At 49.0% G+C, this 16,065-nt stretch overlaps 1 protein-coding gene across 1 annotated transcript; it reads right to left on the minus strand.

Annotated features, from left to right (window-relative positions):
* Nucleotides 1-14,136: 14,136 nt before the first annotated feature.
* Nucleotides 14,137-15,157, minus strand: LOC115308445 (the record flags this gene model as incomplete). The annotated part of the gene is made up of 1 exon (XM_029966369.2): nucleotides 14,137-15,157. A coding segment is annotated over exon 1 (759 nt), but the record flags the coding sequence as incomplete, so codon positions are not given.
* Nucleotides 15,158-16,065: the final 908 nt, after the last annotated feature.

Raw genomic sequence — 16,065 nt, forward strand, 5'->3', positions numbered from 1 at the left:
GACCAGTGTCCGCGCCAGTTCCAGGGCGCCGCCATGTTTATCTACGCTCGCGCCACCACGCGGGCAGAACTGGCAGGCAGGAGAGGGGGCTGCGTTGGCGGCGTTGCTTTGGGGAGCTGGATGCGGCAGGCTGTTCGAATGCACCGGCACATCGTGAACGATGTCTTCACCAGAAGCCTCCGCGACCCGTTCTTCAACAGATAAGATGTCGTGAACACTCGAGAACCGATCTCGATCAAGAAAACAAGAGAAAACCTTTCTTGTCTTAAATGTTCTCGGTGTCTGCTGACCCTTGACATTCGCGTTTCAGTCCGGGTTCGTTGCGTAGTAAATATTTCGCTACCGCTTTCTTGTAGCTTTCAAATGCTTGATTGTTGGCTTCTTGTATACGACATTACATTCGTGGCACGTTTGAGACCGATTTTCGTGATCTGCTTGCCTTTCTGCGGCAGCGCGGCTCTGCCGAGCCGAAATAAGTGGGAGGCGTTCACTTGATCGAACGCCGTTTTAGCGAATGAAAACGAGATCACGACGTTTCATCGAATGACTAGCGAATGGGTCTAGTTACATAGACAGCTCGGATTAGCTTTCTTTTGTAATGTGGCGCCTTGTCGGCCGCTGCGAAGCGGCGTAAACGAGGGCTCCGTGTATGTTAGCACGTGTCCCCCCCCCCCCACCCCCCCCCCCACCCCCCCCACCCCCCCACACGCACACACACACACTGCGAGCGTCTGGGTTCGAAACTAATAATTGCCAGTTCGAAAGGATGGTACTTACTTGAAGTGGGAGCTGGAGTTCTACGGGGTACCAGGAGACACTTACTATCGGGCAACGAAGCACGGTGCCTGTGGGGACGGAGTCTACGAACGCTACTGATTAATATTGTGACAGGCGATCAGTTATGATAGCAGACGAAACTTCGACCCGTTTGTTCAGAAGTTCGCGGTGATATTTTGTTAGCTCTCGTTACAGCACAACAAGGATCTTAGGCAGTGAAATTCACATCACGCAGGCTCGTCCGTCGTAGTCAAATGAGCGCAGTCGACGATGAGGTGTAATGAGCTACTAAGCTTCACAAGGAAAATGCGTGTGAGAAAGAGTTTTGAGAAAGTCCAAAACACTGATCCAGCAGACGCACGTACAGTCTCCGGCAATATGAAAGACCCACTGGGAGCGCGTGGCCGAGGCGGTGGCTGGCGGGGGCGCTGCGAGCGCTGCGGGCAATTCCAATCTGCTTCGAGGGGAGGACGCTCACTCGGGGCTCAGCACAAACTGATAAGCGCGTTTCGCTCAAGCTGAGCCAGAGTGAGCGTCCTCTCCTCGAAGCAGAATGGAATTACCCGGAGCGCTCGCAGCACCCCCGCCCGCCACCGCCTCGGCCACGCGCTCCCAGCGAGTCTTTCATATTGCCGGAGACTGTACGTACGTTTACTCCGGACTTCATGAACCCGACGGCGCAAGATCAAAGAGCACCGCCGCCATCGCCACCCGGTTTTCTCTGCACTTTGCGCGACGACGGCACTGCAACGGAGGGCACTCGCCTCGGCGTTAACAATCCGCGAAATAGATTAATTTCCCACTCTTGAAGCCATTCCAAACGATAAATGAAAATACCTCGGCGTTGTTGAACATCTGGATAGCTAGGTTCCACATTGTACATGTACCTTTTTTTAGTACACGGAAGTGACGTCATCACGTCTGATTGGTTGGAAACAAAAGTGACGTAATTTCCCTAGAAAAATGTGGGCGGAGTCGGCAAAACTGGGCGGAGTCGGCTACCGGACGTGACAACAAAATGACGTTTCGTTTTGTATCGAGTACGTTTCAAAAGGTACTTGCTCGGAACTAGGTGTCATTGGCAGCATGTTTTCGGCGGCGAGGCGTCGTCGTCTCGTCACTTCGACTTTTTCTTTAATAGAGCTTTTTTTTTCGCCCGAAAGGCTGTATCGGGAACACCGCGATGCATTCGAGCTCCCGGAGGAGATCTTTCGGAAGCAATACCGCCTGCCCAAGATCGTGGTGCGGTGGTTGTGCGACGAACTTCGCGAGGAACCGGAGGTGAGGAGAGTGCGTACCTAGTGAACGGTCATGACTGTGGAGCTTCAAGTGTTGTGTGCACTGCGCTTCTACGGCACGGGGAGCTTCCAAGGCATGGTGGCGAGCGACGAACACGTAGCGCGGGACCAAAAGACACTCAGCGTTGCGGTCCGCGCCGTGTCCGTCGCTATCGTGCGTCGTCTCGGGGTCCAGCGTGGCTGGATCCACTTCCCCAAGACGCCGAGCGAGAGGTTCGACGCGGAGAAGGGCTTCAGGCTGCTCGGCAGGATACCCGGCGTCATCGGTTGCGTGGACGGGACCATGGTCTCCATCGTCGGCCCGTCCAAGAACGACCCCACCGTCACGAAGGCGGCGTACTGGTGCCGCAAGTACTTCTACGCCCTCAACGTGATGGTGGTAAGTACACTCATGTTACGTTGTCAAAACGCGCCCCAAATCTGTAGAAAAAAAAAACGTATTGCCGATACGGTTTAAGTATGCCGTTTTATGACTGCGGGCTGTGGGGTCTCACGACTGCGCGAGCGTGTGCTCTACGTAGCATGTGAGCCGTGAGACTCTTCTCCCAAAAATAATACTTATCTGTTAAAACGTGCAAGCTTCCGTAAAAAAAAAAAACAAAAAAAAAACATTATTTTTGTTTCAAGGTAGTTAGTTGTACCTTGCATCCAGGAAGGTGTGTTGACATGCATGTGCCAGACAAAATAACTTAAAGGTTCTAAAATTGCGACTGCTTTGTGAACCATAAGTACAATCTACTACTTGTGGATTCAGGTAATTACATGTCAATATCTCTCTCACTTTCAGGTGTGTGACGCCGACTGCCGGATAATGTGCATCGACCCACGGTATCCCGGGTCGGTGCACGACTCCTTCGTGTGGCAATTTTCCTGGCTCCGAAACCAACTCGAGCAAGGGCAGGTGCCACGCGACGGCCGGTTCCTGCTTGGTGAGCATACTAAATTCATTCCTTACGCACACGGTGGCTCCCACTGCTTGAAAGCCACAGTACCACACGTACTGTGCTTGTTGTGAGGCACACAGACACAGTTGCTGGAACTCCTTGAAGTGAGACAGCACCCAGAGTTTGGCCATTAATCTCTGTTTATGTCCACATAACTCTCACACTCTGCAGGCTACGAAAGCCACACTACACCAATCTCACGACAGTGATAGACTATGCAAGGCATGCGACCGCAGTGCGAGTCGCTGTCCGGTTCGGCCCACTCACTGTTACTGTCTGCCTGTACCCTCTTGCTGGTTGGTTTTCGCATGAAGTTGGAGCTCTTTCACTGATACCTGGGGACTCGCCTGGTCGCTTTAACGGTCGTCAGTTTGTACGGAATGGGATCAATTCCTCCTTGGCCACTTGGGGCTCGCCAAATCTGTCCTCGGGTCGTCTCTGTCCCACACACTGGATTCTTTTCCCTGACCCTTCTTCTTCGGTCTGAGATCCTCCTACTAGACCCTCCGTGTCCCAACAGGACCTGACTCCTTTCCAATCTAACCACCCCCTCTCTTTTCCCCATCTCCAACTCCACTGAGGATTAGGAAAGAGGTTCGTCGAACTGGCGCCTTATCCCCTTGCTTGCCAAAGACAAGGCCAGCGTGTTCTGCTCTGCCCGTGCCTAAGGTCACGGCCACACTCCCAAAAGCAACAGAGCTTTTATCTGTCGGATGCAAGGGCCTAATAATGCACTTGCATACAACACAGCACCCCTAAGGAATTGTGCACACATACCCACCAGGAAAACACATAGTTACATGAAATAACAGGGAGTTTGCAGGCAAGCTAGTGCTAATTAATCATCATGTAAACTGATACTGTAGTGCAGAAATATTAACACACTTTTAAGTCACACTTAAGTTACATTACAATTGACATAGTTGCACACAGCTGTTTTCTTGCCTTTTATTTTAAAAAGTAAAGAATGTAATATGTTCCATCCTCTACATGTGCAGGTGACAGCGGCTACCCCTTGGAGCCTTGGCTCATCACCCCTGTCCCCGGGAACCACGCGACCTCCACCGCTTGCGGCCGGTTTAATAAGGCGCATTCCTCGATCAGGTCTGTTGTGGAGCGCTGCATCGGGCTGTTGAAAAACAGATTCCGGTGTCTGCAAAGGCACCGGGCTCTGTATTACCACCCTTCAACAGCCACCACCATTATTTCGGCATGTGCAGTGCTCCACAACATCTGCCTTGCATCGAGCGAGCCAGAACCGGAGTCAGACTCCGACCCTGAAGAGTCAGAGTTGGAGTCTGAGCCGAGCTCGGCCGGTTCTGAGCCGAGCTCGGAAAGGTTATCGTCGGCTCCCGAGAGGCTGGCTCCTGCCGCCCTTTGGTCGGCCTTCCGGTCGGCCTCTCGGACAGGGGGAAGGCTCTGAGGCAGCGCCTTGTCGCCCGGTTCGGAACCCGCCGCAGACGAGCCCGTGCGGAGCGCCACACGCAAGGGGTCCGCCGCGGCGACGGTAGTCCCGACCACCAGGGACACCGTCGGGAAGCCCCTCAGCGCCCTCGCTGCGGTGGTGCCCAGCACGGACGCCGCCAGCGACAGGGAACCTCTCGCCACCACGACTGAGGTCCTGACCACCAAGGACCCCGTCACATCCTTGCCCTCAGTGAAGCCCTCCCCGTGGAAGCCGTAAAGTGCACACTTCGCTTCCTGCTCCACAGTCATGGCCGTCCACAAGCTACATACTCTCTTCAGCTCCTACACCTTGTGAAGTTCGTCGCACAGCCAGCCTGCTGCCTCCGGATACGTGTCGCGTGCATCGCGGTGAAATCGATACAGCCTTTTTTTTATTTTTTGAGCAGAAGGCACGAGACGCAGTCGACAGTGACAGAAAAGGTTCGGAGGTTTAGTTGCCAGACCAACAGGTCATCTGGATTGCCCCTGCAAAGAACTCAGAAGTAATTTAGACTACCTCTAGAAAGAAATGCTTGCTTTTGCAGAGATTGCTTTCTTAGTTGCTGATTGAACCAGGGATATTGTTGTCATGGACATTGTTTTATTTTACAAATGCTTCAAAGCGTCTTGCCTTCTGCTCCATTTTATTATCTCTTTTATGGTACTTCATCAAAGTTAGGTGATTGTGTTATCTCAAGACAGTGCACTTGTAGTTTGTTTTAAAAATTGCTTTATTTCTTAAAGAAAAACCTGTGACTTCATGAATAAAAGTGTGATAACATGGAATGTAATATTTCATTCTTGGAAGTAAAACTGAGCATCGACTGGAACCATGTAAGCAATCGGGCAATCTTAAGTATATATCACATATATCTTGTTGAACACTCTAATCTTATTTGAGCACAATAGTGAAATTTCGAAAGGAAAAAAAATTTATATATTTTCTGACTAGCATACCACCATATAAACACTGGACCATTTTGAAAGAATTATCACAGATGTTGCGCCAAACATTCTTATTTGAGCACAGCAATAGCAAGTTCTCGAAAGATAGAAAAATTGTTTCTGACTAAAGCAGCCGTCACTCGCGCGCTCCCCGTTGGTTCCGCCGACCCCTCCGCTGCCCCCGGCACACCCGGCTCCTCGTGGTTCGACATTTTGGTTTGAAGAAGGCGCGTAGCGCACATCCCGCATAATATTGGAACAACTTTCTCTCCAATTAATTCTTAAATGTATTGCAAAAGGGTACAAAAAGCGGTTTGTTTTAACAACGCCCAAAAGGTTTTGATTGTTTTTCAATACTTTTACCTGTACTAGAACAATTGCGACGGCCAGCGACGCACAGGATTGGTTGCCGTTCCTTCGCTAAACGCAGGAACTGCTCCCCGCGTTGTAGTAAATCCTACCCCGTATCCCGCGCGTAGGGACGCCTCAGGGAATGCGTAGCTACTTCCGCTCGTCGGTGGTTGGCTCCGGACGTCGCTGAAACGGGTGACGGGTGTCAAGTTTGCGATGACGTAGCGGCGTCAAAGTGGGCAGAGCCGCCACGGGAGTGTTGCTGGGATACGCTCCTCCTTTGCATTACGTCACTTCCATGTACCTTTTCTCAAATGTCCAACCTAGCGATCCTGGCGACACAGCCAACACAACTGTGCCGCTGGCTGCGTGAGCCTGACACAACTGTGCCGAGCGCCTACTCGGCACCGTTGTTGCTCGTGAAGGCCTGCTTATTTGTAGTTGAGACGATGATTCCATATCTTTCGTGGTGCTTGCAATAACTTCGAAGGGCAGGGGAACCTTCTCACGAGGACGTTGAAGACACTCAACACCGGAGCCACCAAAGTAATCGCACGAACCGTCGCCATGTTTGCTTCTTCTTCGTCACTCGCGGCGCGGTCAACTCGTCGCGAGATGTTTTCTGGCTCGGCTAGATGGAAACCAGTGTTGTACAGAACGGCGCTCCAAGGAACGGCGTTCCTGGAACGCGTCCCTTTTAGGAGGAACGAAGGAACGCCGCCGTTACATTTTACATACACTCTTAGAAAAAAAGGAGTCCAAAGGGAGTCACTGCTTCTATGACTCTCTTTGACACTTCACGACTCTCTTAGAGAGTCAATTTTTCGTGTGACTCTGTTTTGGCTCTTCCCCTTCTCAACGGGAGTCACAGGTCAGCAGCATTTGCCCTACCGAAAAAAAAAGTATGAATGCTGCTTCGCGGCGTCCATCCGGCAACCCAAGCCCCGCCGTTTCCCTATGCTCCTCTACAAAGGGAGTCCGACGCCATTTAGTTCAAAGCTTTGTCGACATTTTATTTTCAATAATTGTACAGAAAAATTAAAAGGAAAGGAAAAAAAATAATGCACAAAGTTTCGTCGACATTCATTTTTCTCAAAAATAATTGTAAAAAAAAAAACAAAAAAAAAACGTATGTTTATTTTTTGCATCGAACCTGGGTTCGCTTTGTAAGAAGCGGGCACCTTTCCACATAGCTACACCTGCGAGTACTCGTTTTGAGAATTCGTTTTATACAAGATTCAACAAGTTTCGCGTCGTGCACATTATTCGAAACCGAATCCTGCGTCTGCATTTTACATATTTCTAGAACTGTCGTGGGGTGCGTCTCTGGGAGCGAGTGAAGGTGCAGCAGCTTATTCAAGATTATATTCCGTTTCATACGTAGCATGCAACGCAGTCAAAGCTAGCGCACCGGTTTGCATCGCCGACCGTGTCCATGTTCACCCCATAAAATAGTGCGTCTCCTGCGAAAACACTTATAAAAAAGTCGAAAAAGGTGCCTCCTTGGATCTAAAAACTGATAGTGGTGTTATGATTTCGACGGAGCAAAAATTTTTTTCAATAAAAAGGAAAAGATAATGTAAACTACTTTAAATTGTTTTCGTTTTCGTCCGTGCGGCAGCAGCTGCGGGTTTTCGGGTTGTGTGGCACTGGCTGGTTTTGAGAAGATGGCGTCTTACGCAACAAGCTCAAGTACCTCTCCTGCTCGGATATTTTCAAAGATTTGTTGTGCGCAGACCTTGAAAGAGTGTAAGCAGGTAATCGCCAACGTGTACGCGAGTACTAGAACGTGTTTCCCGGAGAAGTCGGTCGTGAAGTCCTGGAGACGGTCAATAAGAACAACGGAGTGTGCGCCCGTACTGTCGCGAAGTACAAGGCGCAGTGTCTATCTGGCAAGCTGGCGTCCCCGAAGCGAAGACCTCGCCATGTAGAAGTTTCGAGCACGGGGACTGTCAAGCATGTCGAATTCACACACAACGCCATTCGTTTCAAGGTGCATCTCAAGTACCCCGAGAGGGGGAGTCCTACCCTTGACAGCTATTTCAGAATAAGCTGTTCAAGCCACAACTATTGTCGATTAACGTCCTATTATAAATTTTGGGGCAAGGCTGCTATCAGTGAGATTCCTCATTCCACGCTGCACGAAAAAAAAATATAACTCGGTGCTGGAGGCAAATAACACTCGCAAAGCGGCAGAGCAGATGGTAGAAATGTGGCCTCTCGGCGACTTACAAATAAATAGCAAGAAAGGAGGAATCGAAATATGTAGTTCGGCAATGCGCACTATCTTGCACAAAAAATGGCTAAAAAAAAAACAAAAAAAACTGCGCGTCTAGCGTGTTTGAACCACTGCCGCCGAGACGTCGGTATCGCCAGAGCAGCCCTACCACTCGTCCACGAAACGCGCCCAGGAACACTTTTTTTTTCTTCTGTATTTTCATGCGCACCACTTCAGTACCTTTGACAGCTATGCACGCTATGTATGAAAATGAGTATAAGTGCCCATTTTGAGAACCACACTACCACACTGCGAGTTGAAGCAACGCCGAAGGCTCGCGTCTCGCAGCGCCGCCTGTTGAATAACCATTCGAAGAGTTTGCACACTGTGAAGGTAAGAGCGGTCACACCGAAGAGCTCTCTTTACAACACCTACACACACACACAGAGCTCATAATGGACCTTTTTCGAGAAGCGTTCTGCGCACGCGCGAGCGCCCGATGCCAAGCGGCGGAAGTCGGAACGAAAAATCGAGGAAATTCGGAAGGAGGCTCTGTATCAGCGAGTAGAACACGTAACTGCAGCATATATATAATTGTGTTACACAAAAAAAGAAAGTGGACGGAAAGGAAAACACGATGTTTGGGCGGACGCCACGCCACGGATTCCCCTCTTTAAAGTCGCGTTGGGCACGGGCCGCTGCTCAGAGAGCGAAGGAACTGGTAGCGTATCTCCCATTATCGATTGGTAGCGCAGGTAGGTCACTTCCTCGATTTTTAGTTCGTGCAGCCACCGCCTAGTGCCGTCGGTATGTGGAAAAGGTCCATTGAAGGGGGGCCACTGAGGTTTTAAGAGCCACTGATCGTAGCAATCGCATTCCAAAGACGCCGCGTTGTCGTAGATTGTTTTTCACCAGCTAGGTCCTGTAGGGATGAGGCCAAGGCCAAGGCTGGGGGATTTATCGCCGGAAACGTAAAGGAACCAAGCAAACGACGTGAGGCTCGCGGAAGCGGTTCGTGGGAGCCGACGACGTCCAAGCCACGATCCAAGCAGCCCTAGTAGCAGCCTTGCTTCCGAGAAGACTGTATATTCTTTCCGGCGGGCACACAATACTCCGACAGCATGTTTGCGGCTCATGTGAATTGCAGGAGGTGGCTAACAGGACGACCAATGCACAGAAAATAGGTTGAGCACAACACAGCACTACAGTGTAACAGCCGTAACAGCACGCAACGATTGTCGCCGCCATGTTGAAATAAAACCAAGCTGAGGCAAGCCAAGCTAAAGTGAACTAGAGGGGGGTAGTAAGGTCAGAGCGCGCTGACGGCGGCCGCACTTCGTGTCGACGGCACGAGAGGGCGTCGCGAATGCATGGGCTGGATGAAGCGGGTGGCCGGGGCGGCTCGCATTGCTTTCGCTGCGCGACTGAAGACTCTTTGTTGAAGCTTTTCGGCTCGAAATGTTTGCCGTTTTAGGTCCGAACCCCTTAAAAGAAATACGCGACACAAAATAGACGCAGTGTTCGCTTTGCGCGGGGTACGAAGCAGAAATGCGCGACGTGGAAGGCGAACACCGCCTGACCAATTTCCTGGGCGGCGTTTCGAAACCAAAGTGTTCTTGCACTTTTTATTTAATGGCAGGTGAATTTGTTAGGAGCCTGTCATTAGAAACAGGGTGAAGCTATTTAATGGGCAAGATCCTTCACTCGCCGCATAAATTGCTAGTTATATTATTGAGACAGGATCATACTGATGGTTCCTAGATATTTAAACAATCACACCTCAAGCCTCAAGGATGGCATGCGATCGTTTCAACAGGCCATGCCTTTTATCCCTAATATAGAAGCCGTGCAAAGCTACTCCCAATGCTTAATCTCCTTTATTGATTCATCATTATGCGTCTCGTTAAGCCAATTTCAAAGAAACCTGTTGGGTAAATACTGCTGGACAAAAAGAACTCGTGAGACAGCAAACTGTTATTTATACATGAATACACTTTTTATTAGTTAAACTCAGCAAAAACACAATACTGTAAACGACTTATTTTTGGTGGGCTCAATATTTTGCGATTACATATATTTCATTTCATTTATTGTCCTCAAGTCACCCGAAGGCATTAAATGAGGGGGGAGGGTACAAGCTGACTAAATTCTAATACAAAATACACGCGAATGTGAGAAAGACAAAGCATCAGCACATACTTAAAAGAAAAAAAGTAGGTATACAGTATGCTTCAACTAACCAAGCAGACGACAGTCAGTGGTAACGCAAGTGCACATACCTATAAAGGTATAAAATACAGGTGGTGCTCGCACAGTACGCCTAAAGAAAAAGTCACTGAACAATGTTTCACAGGCGTCTCTGAAAAGAGCGACGTCCGCCAGACCCGCAACGGATTCAGGTAGACTGTTCCAGTCTTTAATGGCTGATTGCAAAGGCGATTCTGAAAATTGATATAAACAAGAAAAAGAAGCGTTCCAAGAACTGAGCCCTGTGGAACTCCAAATATTACATTTATTGTATTAGAAGTTCCTTTGTTGAAAATTACCGATTGTGTTCGGTGCGAGAGAAAATTAAGGATCCAATTGGTGTACATAGGGTGAAGATCTAGACTGCCTAACTTTTTTAGTAACCGCTGGTGAGGAACCGTCAAAAGCCTTAGAGAAATTCATAAACACAGCACAGAGTCACAGTATCCAGCACTTAAGCTCTCTTAGATTCAGCTTTTAGGTCAAAGCTAAAGTTTTGAAATAATTCGCGGGTTCCAATTTTCGCGACACGGTGGGATCTCACTATCGATTCCAATGTGTTTACATTTTACCGGAATTGTTCGAGGTACCTAACTTTCGCGACACGGTGGAATCTCACTATCGATTCCAATGTGTTTACATTTTACCGGAATTGTTCGAGGTACCTAATTTTCGCGACACGGTAGAATCTCACTATAGATTCAATGTGTTTACATTTTACCGGAATTGTTTGGGGGACCTAATTTTTGCGACACGGTGGGATCTCACTATAGATTCCAATGTGTTTACATTTTACCGGAATTGTTCGAGGGACCCATTTTTCGCAATTTGTAGGCGATTCGCCAAAATTAAGTCGTTTACAGTATTTACATTTCTATCACACTCGAAGGGCAACGTAGGGCGTGTTTGGAGCGATTATAGCTAAGAGCAGCGACTGATTTTTGTGTGCATCTTTTTTTTTCTACGTGATTCTCGCCACTGGTTCAGCCCTTTCACATAAAAGTGAAGCCTTGTTAAAACGTAAAACTTTACCAATGCTGCTGTGAGCACACTTGCATGTTGGCTGCAGCCTATGGTATGGCGGAAGCGGGATTCCACCAGCAACATAATATCGACAATGCTGTTGCTGCACAGCTTCGTTTTACTGAAAAAGAAAGTAAAAATATCCTCCAGTTTCTTCACGGCGAGGAAGAGAGCGTGGGAACGATACAAAAGTCCACCTTTGTCGCAAATTTTCGTAAACCCGCAGTTTTCCTTGTCGGAAGAGCTCCCCAAAAAAAGGCTGCGGCACTCTGAACAATTGCTGCGGGCAAGGAACCTGCGAGCTACATACCCTGCCATGTAATGTATTAACCGGGAATCACTTTTTTGCTCTACGTATGCTTTGTGTTCGCTAGAAACGCTACGGAGCATGCACTCTGCGGACCCCAAGTTTCCCGCCTCAATCTGTTTGTCGATTTCGGCAACTTTGGCTTCTGCAGTTGAGCCATCAGATGCATTGAGCAAAGAACTGACATCTTCATTGACTTCGGCGTTGCCCGAGCTTGCTACTTTTGCCAAATTATAAAAAGACAGGCAGTTGACAATAATTAAGAATTACGTTGGCGTTGGATGGTCGTTGGAGCCACTAGATTGTCTGACAATCCCAAATAAATTTTCAGGGGGATCCTGACTTAACCGAGATGTCATGAGGTAACTGAAACCGTGTGCTGTGAGGTAATCTAAGAGAGCTAAAGTGCTGGATACTGTGACCCTAAGGCCATCTGCTGTGGAGTCGCTCAAAAATCCCCCCACTCCTTTTGCATGGAACTCCCAAGAAGACAAAATATCAAGAAATTCCTTCAAGAACTCCACTTCTTTGGACCCTGGACGCAGAGCTTTTGCTGTGAAGCGTGAAGTCATGATCTTGATCAGGCTGTTGATGGTTCTGAAAGAATACAAATAGACTCATACAGTTTGCTAGCACTTCCCATTGTCTATACAAGTCAAAACTGCTGCGATAGACAAATTAAATTTTCATGCTCTGCTCAGTAAAAATTAAAAATATTATACCGGAATGTAAACACAGGCTACAGACTTAACAAATAGAAATTTTCTCTCAGGTAGTCCTTCAAAGGTACTTAGCACGTGTTTTCATTATTTCTCCGACGGGTTCATTAGGTCAAAGGGCAGCAAACTAACTGATTAGCAGGTTTCTGCTTACCTAAAGAAGGACAATGTTGCATCGAAGCTGCTTCACGAGGACTCTAGCTCATCCTGGAAGAACTGGAGTCCGTTGATGACACGGTCTCCGAAGAGTTGGAAGGCGAAGGACACCCTCATTTTTTCAAATCCATTTGGTTGAAGGTGGACAGATGTAAGACCGGGCATCGCCTTCAGGGTGACATTGCTTGAGTCTTTCTTGAATGCTTCCCTTACAGGCCGCATGGAGACCTGAAACAGTAGTGGTAACATATTGCATCCATATTGCCTTTTTCACATAAAGACATGCGTGTTTAAGCACGAGTATATAAATGCTTTTGATAATAGCTTTTATGAAATGACTCTGCATCGGCATAGCAAGAAACGCGAGATCAGAAAGAGCAAAATTGCAAAGTGCTTGTTTTGTTACGAAGTAATAACACATACCATTCCATCCGGGGTGTTCAATGGATACTTGAGAAGCGTATTCCTGAGGCACTTGAGTAAATGAGGAAAATCTGACAGGAAATGGAGATGCCGAGATGAATCAACAGGGTGCTCAAGCTTGCAGGTAACTTTCCCTGACTTAACGCCGATTCCCAAGATTTTCCACATTCGACGGTTCCATGAAGCACCGTCTGAAGTGAGGAAATCAACAATGAGTCCGCTTGCTTCAGCCAGGATTGTAGCCTCTATTAGAACTTTTGCAAGCTCCTCTGCCTTGGCATTTCCATTGGTGGCAAACGCATCTATAATTTGAATTCATTTACCAGTGAAAGGGACGAACATGATGATCATGCCATGGTCACAGACAACATTCTGCCCCTCAGTCAGTAGGTCCCATGTCAACGAAGCCTTCAATGTGTCCAGAAGGTGTTACAGTGAGGTGCTCAGAAAGTTTGATCTCGTCCACTAAAAGGCCACCACGTCTTTTAAAGCTACTGATGTGCCTCGTTTTCTGCTTTAGTTGTTTCAGCACCTTGTGATTGAAACCATACCCGCTCTTGTAGATTCTGAGGTAGCGCTTCAAGGTACTTTTGCTTGGTAGGGAAATGATGTCGTGTTTGCGAAGATGTTCATACAGCCTGGCACTTTTCATTTTCATCATGGTACATTCCAGAACCCAGTCCTTTCAGTAGGTGTTTCCCTTCGAGCTTCTCTTCTTTGCTGCTGAAAAACACTGCCTAACGCATTCTTGCTGCTTGGGAGGCAAGGTTGCAATCTCTGCCTGTAGTACTTCGTCAGGTTTCGAGGCATTATAATCCTGCATTTGCTTGAGCTGGGCTTGGAGGTTAGCATTGCGAGACAACAGTCTTCGGTTCTTTTGTGCAGCCGCACGGAGCTTCTGAGTGATGCTTCGGACGTGCTTCTTGACTGATCGCTGAACCCTTGACCGCCGTGTTAGAAGCGCCTTTCTCAGGTATCGGCAGGAGATGCATGCTTGTCCTGTGAAGAAAAAAAGAAAACATTTTAAATTGAAACCAAAAACATCTTTCAGCTTAAATAACAATGCATCAGACATCGCAATTTACTATGTTCGATTTGACAAAGACGATGTTGGCATGACATTCTTAATTCTTCCCAAGTGGCACTGATACACACCTTCAGTTGGTTCTTTTCCTGTGCAGCGGTTGCTGAAGTATGTGCCCTCACGGGTGACCACTTGCCCCTCAAGGCCCTTTGTGAGGTAGGATCTTGGCACGTCGCTCGTCGGCACGGCACCTCCACAGAGACGATACGAGTCGACGTCTCGGAGAAGAACCTCCGCTTCCTCGCCGCTGACGACGCGTCCTCCTTCAGCCATGCGGCCACAAAGATGAACAGTGTATACAACTCCAGGCCTGCTGTCTCGTGAAAAAATAACTACTCTCTCGGATAAAACTTCATTGTCACACATTTTAAGTTTACAATACACGAGACCACTGAGGCTCGGAACTCGGTGACAGCTCCAGTACTCGGAGGGGACACACAGCTTGGAGTATTCTTCGGGCATACAGGCTTCATCAGCTTCATCAAACGCCCCGGTATCGGTTGCAACCGGTGTGGTGCTGCCAGTGCTGCTGCAGGCAGTTGGAGAGGCAGTGTTTTGCTTTTTTTTACCGTCAACTGAGGAAGCATCGGCGTTCTTCCGCTTTCTCGGGGGCCTCGGCTGCGACGGTTTCTTTGACAGGTAGCTCGGAGCATTCGGCAGCAACGTCGGCACAGCGCCAGGCAAGAGCTGCGGCTTTCCGCGCGGAATGCGCACCTCTTCTCCGTTTACAACGTGAACGAAGTCTCGCGTTATAAACGATGGCTCAAAATGAAGCTCACACACCGAACAGGTTTCGTCGAGGAGCTTATCCTTGCGATGCAAGTTCCGCTCCCAAAGTTTTCTTTCTTCTTCCTCCTTGGGTACTGAGAACAGCGACGGCTCCTCACCTTTCCGCCATTGATAGCCTGTCTGGCACGCCGGAGCGAAGCAGTGGCGTTGTCGACGTCGATTCGGCATGGTACTTCATTGGCCATAAACGACAGCAGACACGGGTAACACGGGGTGAAGAGCGGTTCAAAATGGGGGCAAACTTCGAGCTGCAAACGCTGCAAAATCGACCAAACGCAAGCCGAAGCTGCGCGCTCAGGGCCTCCGGAACGCTCGCAGGCGGTCGAATCCTACAGCCACTACGTCCGCAGCGCCACCGCGTACATCCGGGACCTTTCCACATGCGCCGTTTCACAGCAATGCATGGCGCGCCTCGGCGCCTGATCTCACTACCCCTCCTCTAGTTCACTTTAGCCAAGCTACAGTTTAGTATACGACGAAGCTGAGACAGGCCAAGGTTCAGTTTAGTACACAACCAACATACTTCATTACAAAGAATTAGATAAATGTTTAAACAAATTTTTTACGTTTAAAAGTTCTAATGTATGTCGATTAAAACAGAAACATTCACGTTGCGTCAAATGAGTTTCGTCGCAACCAGCGAACGTCGCCGCGTCGGCCGCGACGCCATCGCCAGCGTAACCAAAATCAAAAACAAAGCAAGCTGCAAACTTTCGGGCAGTTTCAGGCCTTTAGTGCCTTCGAAGAACGTTCTCCGAAAAACAAAAAGTGTCTCAGATGTCGCCGTGCCCATAAACCGAGCTGTGGGTTTTGTGTCTACTTGGTGAGTACTCGCCTATTCGCTTGACTTTTACAGTGCTTTTCGGAGCGTTTGTGAAGTGTCCTTGTGTGTGTGTGTAGGAAGCGTGAAGGCGAACGCGGCGAACGTGTGGGGCTCTTTGTCGCACACGTGCTTTGCGCAAGGGATGACCTTCGAGCTTTTCCCGAGGAAGTCCCGCAACCGACCTGTCACCACGGCCTGTCAATGAGCGAGCAGTCAGATAGATTGCGGGAACGCACACAGAGGCGAAGGTCCCACCGAAGCCGGAGGGGGGGGGGGGGGGGGGGGGGGGACTTCGTAACTGTATCGGGAGCTTTATCTCGTGGATCGGTGGACAAGGCGAGTTCTACAAATCGGGTGGCGCCTTGGTACGGCGGTACGGCTGTGGTACCACCTAACCAGGCGGTGTGTTTCGCGGAACCCATGACTGCTATTGTACCCATTATGTGCTGGCGCTCGTATTTGCACCCCGTTTGCTTTCACTGCGGGTGTTCGAAATCAGGTTCGTTTCTCTGCAT

This window comes from Ixodes scapularis, unplaced genomic scaffold (genome assembly GCF_016920785.2).
Source record: "Ixodes scapularis isolate PalLabHiFi unplaced genomic scaffold, ASM1692078v2 PGA_scaffold8__174_contigs__length_109621045, whole genome shotgun sequence".
Classification (NCBI taxonomy): domain Eukaryota; kingdom Metazoa; phylum Arthropoda; class Arachnida; order Ixodida; family Ixodidae; genus Ixodes; species Ixodes scapularis.